Raw genomic sequence first — 5,000 nt, forward strand, 5'->3', positions numbered from 1 at the left:
CAGGACTAAGAGCTTGAGCGGCTCGTCCGGACTTTTGTCTTTTTCCCCTTTTTTTTTTTTTTTTTAATTGTTTTTGTTTCGTCTCTCTTTTTTTTATTTTAAAAAAGCAGATTTTGTCTCGTTTGCTGCTGTCTTATGATCGCAACCTAGGACCTACTCCCTCCTCCTCCCCCCTCCCTCCTCCCCCCCCTCAGGGCCTATAGTCACGTCACTGCCTGTCCTGCGCTCGGCTCACCCTTCCCCCTCTTTACCCACCTGTAGCGTTCACCTGTTTTGAGGCTGTTTCAGCGGGCTCCCATCATGATCAGATTTCTGCACCCAAAGTGGGTGAAAGGCAGCTGTAAAACAAAACAAAATGACCCCCCCCAGGTGATAACTGTATTTTATTGAACATATACGAGCTGTCAAAAAACAAAAAAACAAAAGCTCACTCATCCAGGTGTGGAAATCTTTTAACGAAACCTCCCGCTGCTGATTTTTTACGAGGTCTGATTGGTGAAGCTGCTGGAAGCTCTGTTCTTTTTTTCTTTTTTTTTAAAACAATCCACATCTTTTGCTTTTATTACCGTTACTTCTGCTTCGTGGTCTTGACTCGACGAGGCCGTATGCAAGGCTCAAAAAGATATCAACTTGAAGATGAGGAGAGGAAAGGAAAAAATAAACTAACCCCCCCCCCCCCCCACCCCACCCCAGATGAAATCTTTTAGCTGATAAGCCATGAAATGCCTCAGTTTTCTTCTTCTTCTTCTCCTTCTTTTAGTGTAGTTCTCCTTCGTGCTCCCTCTTGTTTCTCTCCCTGCTTGTATGAACACTAGTGTGAGGAAAGGAAGGGAGAGGAAGGAGCCGTCTGCTGTTGCAAACAGTGCCTTGTTTTGGAGAAATCTATAAATGCAGTCTTTAAAGATTCCATGTAGCCTAATGTATAGATTTGTACTCTTGAGCGTCGTCATTTTTAATTTAAACACGGTATATTTTGTATTTAACTCTCTTTTTTTTTCCCTCCCCTCCCCTCCCTCCATCCTCCTCGGTCGTTGTTTGTGTTACACTAATGCTGGTGGCGGGTTTCAGGAAGAAGCCTCCGCTCAAGCCCGTATGACGTCTGTGTAGCAGCGGATGTGTCTTCCTTTTATGTCTCCTGCGTCCTCCTTTTTGTCTCCTGTGTCCTTCTGTCCTTGTTGACGCGACAACACGCTACGTGGTCAGTACGGCGCGGATAAAAAGAAAAATGTCCAAAAATGTTAGCAACTTTCTTTGTTTTTCTTTTCTTCTTTTTTTAAAAGCTGACAATAACATTTAGCGATGCGACTCCTGGTTTGATCGGATATTGAATTTCTCAGGAAAGTCTCGATTGCTTTTGTTGTTGTTGTCGTCGTTGTTGTTGTTTTTGTCGTTTTTTTTGACCAAACAAACATGAAAATGTGTTGGTTTTTTTTTAAGTCTTTTTAAATATGGTGGATGACAAAGAATTTCGAGGTTTTTATTGTCTTGAGGGCTGAAAACGTTAAAAAAAAATTAAAAAAATAAAAAGAAGAAATAATAAAATATTATCAAGAAATATTTTTCAAGACTTTAAAAACTATAAAAAAAAAAAAATAAAAAAAATTGTTTGAAACGTGTGCAGACTTGTGACGTTCACTGCATATGATATAGTACATATTTAACAAAACAAAAAAAAAGACAAGCAACCCATGTGAGAGACGGCCATCTTTGTGTGAAAAACCAATGCAGTCGGTTCATGACGGAAACAAATGTCGGGTTTAAGTTCAAGTGATCAAAAAGCAATAAAACCATATTCTACATTTTGTTGTGAAACAGAAATGCCGAAGTACTGTTTACGCCCAACGGGCGAAGCTTTGTGGAAAGAATCTTCTTATTTCTGTCGTGATTCGTGGTCCTTTGTTTGTTTTTTTGTTTGTTTTTTAGTCGGACAGATTCTTGAGATGCAAACAAACCTTTCTTTTCTTTTTCTTTTTTGTATAGTACATTTTCACGGGACGAGCGCTATGCGTTTATTTTTAATTTTTTTTTAGATGTTTTTAGTCATCGTTATTATAAAAGTTATTGTTATTTATATTTAAGGGATATTTTTAGATTTTAGATACGTTATCCTGCTTATTATTAGAATAGTCAACGAAATGTTTTTGGTCAGGGAAGTTTCTAGTTTAAGATTTTACTATAAAACAAATTCTATTATAATCTGCCACCAAATAAGATTGCACTGTTCTGTACTGCTGTACAGTGTCTGGATTTCTTTTTTTAAATATATATATATATATATATCTTTATGTATATTTATAAATATATATTTATTTATATATATATATATATATATATAAATAAATATATATATATTTATATTTATTTATATAAATATATATATTTATATATATATATATATATATAAATAAATATATATATTTATATAAATACATTTTTATATATATATATATCTGCTCATTTCAGTTTTGCTTCCGCCGAGTAGAATTGTTTCTCAAACTCCTTTTTTTGCAGAGAGATACCAAAGTATTCCACAGACCCCCCCCCCGAAAGTTACCGGCGCGGCGACATCAGACCTTTTTTGTCAATCTCAGGAAGAACCCCTCCAAGAGGCGCTCAGCAGAAATCTATAATAAGTTCCCCCCCGTAACCGTGGTAACCCGTGCTCTCCTGTTCTTAACCCTGTGCTGTGACTCTTGCTGTATTTCACGTTCTAGACTCGATGTGACGTTTTTTTTTGTCGTTTTGTCCTCGTGAACATGTCAGTGATTTTAAATGTTTATGCCTTCTTAGGGCAAAGATCAACGGCTTGTTTCTTCTTTTTGAGGAACGTCAAATATGTTTTTCCTGTTTCCTTTTACTCGTCTGTGTTGGATATTTTAATTCACTTTTTTCTTTTATAAAAGCAGACAAGATTCTTATTATGAATTTTTTTTTTTTGGAGTCGATTGGCACCGACATGTGCAATTATGTGCACTGATAACGTGCAATTGATCTGTCCAAGCCTTCACCTTCAAGTGTCACAGATCTCAGATCCTTTTGTTAATGCTTCTTCTGTTTGTTTTTTCTTATTGTATAGCATGTTTTTTTTCCTGGTACCCTCAATAATGTTTTTTTTTTAATAATGATTCCTCGTCGGGCACATTCCGAGACATCGCTCTGCAAAAAAAAAAAAAAAAGATTTTCGCCTATTTTTTGTGTTTTAGTCGCACAAATAAAGCTTTATGCATTTGAGGGATACGGACCGCTTTTTTTTTTTTTTTTTTTTTTTTTTTTAAGGACGAAAAAAGCTTTTTTTGGGGGTAAGATTGGTGTAGTTTATCGTTTCATTATCATTTTGCACTAAGAATGGCATAATCAAGTTACTGTTCTCTTGTGGGTTATGATTGAGCATTGCAAGCTTGTTGTTTTTTCTGATCTTTTGATGGATAGTTCTGTGTATACTGTAACCATCTCCTCGTTTCTTCACCATATTACATACATGTTATCACCCTCTGAAAAAAAATAATAATTTATTGCTAACAAAAAAAAAAATGAAACAAAAAACATGCTACTGATTGTATGTATTTTTAAAACAAAGCCTATTTTTTCTGTAAAAAAAAAAAGGAAAAAAAAGAAACTGTGTTCAGCACTTTTATTCTGGGTTGTGCTTTTGTTTTCTATATATTTATAATTTAGATCCAAATGTGTATATATTGTAAAATTTGTGCCTTTCGACTAATTCTTTAAAAAGGTTTTCTACTCATTAAAGGAAGGACTATATGAAATTGCAATCTTAACTTTGTAAACAAATAAAAACTTGAAGATTGCTGAAACTTTGAGTCTTTTTGTTCATCGGCCCAGTTTAAAGGAGAAAAGGCCTTTGTTCTCGCTCCTGGAGGTTTAGTGAAGGAAGAGGAACCTTGTTTGTTTACATAAAGAAAACAATTTAAAAGTGAAGGGAGAACTAACGCCACAAACCTTTTAAAAAAAATGTTTTTAAACGTTCACACAAAATATGGACTTAACTTTTATAATTCTCCTTCTGAACTCAAACCCTCTGACTTGGAGAGGACTGGAAGTTACTCGAGTAAATGTAGTTACTCTCCTCCACCACGGGCCTTTGTTTTCAGCCTCTAGAAATATATGCAAAAAAATTACATTTAGCAGCGTTCAAAAATAAATAAATAGTTAAAATCTATTGTACTTTTTGTTTGTTTTTAAAATTGATATTGAATATTCTTGTGCTTTTGAATTAATCAATAATAAGAATACCAACATATTCTTTTGAGTGGATGTTATTAAGAAGGAACAATTGGCACATTTTATTACAAGATAAAAGATGTTTATTTATTTTCTAATTTATTTTTTGGGGGGAAATTACACATTCACAAGAAGAGACTGACTCCAAACCAGTATGGCACCCCAATAATAATAAAAACTTTACAAGCAACTGAAACTAAATGGAATTTCTTAATATTTGTTTTATTTATAATAATTATTAATAATAATAAACTTGAAACGCTTGGGGTTTTGTGTGTACATCCTGTGAAGTGTTCTTAAATGAAGAAGATAAAAAGGCTTCTCTTATCGCGACCAAAACTGGGTGGAGGATTTATTGATGAGGAGCGCCGACTTCCGGTCTGTGACGCGGCCCTTGCGTGATGACGTCTCGAAACTCACCTGCACGTCGAGCGCCACTCCTCCCGGAGTCCTCACACCTGTGCTCGGGGGAAAAAAAGATTTAGGAGGAGGAATTTTTTTTCTCTCAAAAACAGTCAACCCCGAGAGCGAGTGAGACGTTAAAAAAAGAAGATTTTGGGAGACTTGTTGTTGTTGTTGTTGTTGTTGTTGTTTCAACTCGGACGGACAGACGCAGTTTAATCAACAAAGCGGAAGTGCACAAGTTTACAGGTACGTGAGCCGCGCGGCTGTCATGTGTTTTCTTTGTAAAGTCTGACGACGGGAAGTGGAAGAGAAAGTGAAATGTTTTAACCGAACTAACTTTAAAGAAAACGTTGTAT

The 5,000-nt window shown here is 35.4% G+C and overlaps 2 protein-coding genes across 9 annotated transcripts in view; both read left to right on the plus strand.

Annotated features, from left to right (window-relative positions):
- Nucleotides 1-1,812, plus strand: part of si:ch73-63e15.2 (protein strawberry notch homolog 2) — a 52,009-nt gene extending 50,197 nt beyond the window's left edge. For all 8 annotated transcript variants that reach the window (XM_034531501.1, XM_034531504.1, XM_034531500.1 and 5 more), the window contains one exon: nucleotides 1-1,812. This exon is cut by the window's left edge and continues 1,271 nt beyond it. In XM_034531501.1, coding sequence (XP_034387392.1) covers nucleotides 1-9 — 9 coding nt within the window. In that variant the 3' untranslated portion in view covers nucleotides 10-1,812.
- A 2,853-nt stretch (nucleotides 1,813-4,665) lies between these two features.
- tjp3 (tight junction protein 3) overlaps nucleotides 4,666-5,000 on the plus strand; it is a 22,356-nt gene continuing 22,021 nt past the window's right edge. The window contains exon 1 of the mRNA XM_034531143.1: nucleotides 4,666-4,890. The gene's annotated coding sequence lies outside the window, so the exon portion shown is untranslated. The remainder of the gene's footprint in view (nucleotides 4,891-5,000) is intronic.

The sequence above is a fragment of the Cyclopterus lumpus genome, chromosome 4, assembly GCF_009769545.1.
Source record: "Cyclopterus lumpus isolate fCycLum1 chromosome 4, fCycLum1.pri, whole genome shotgun sequence".
Lineage (NCBI taxonomy): Eukaryota > Metazoa > Chordata > Actinopteri > Perciformes > Cyclopteridae > Cyclopterus > Cyclopterus lumpus.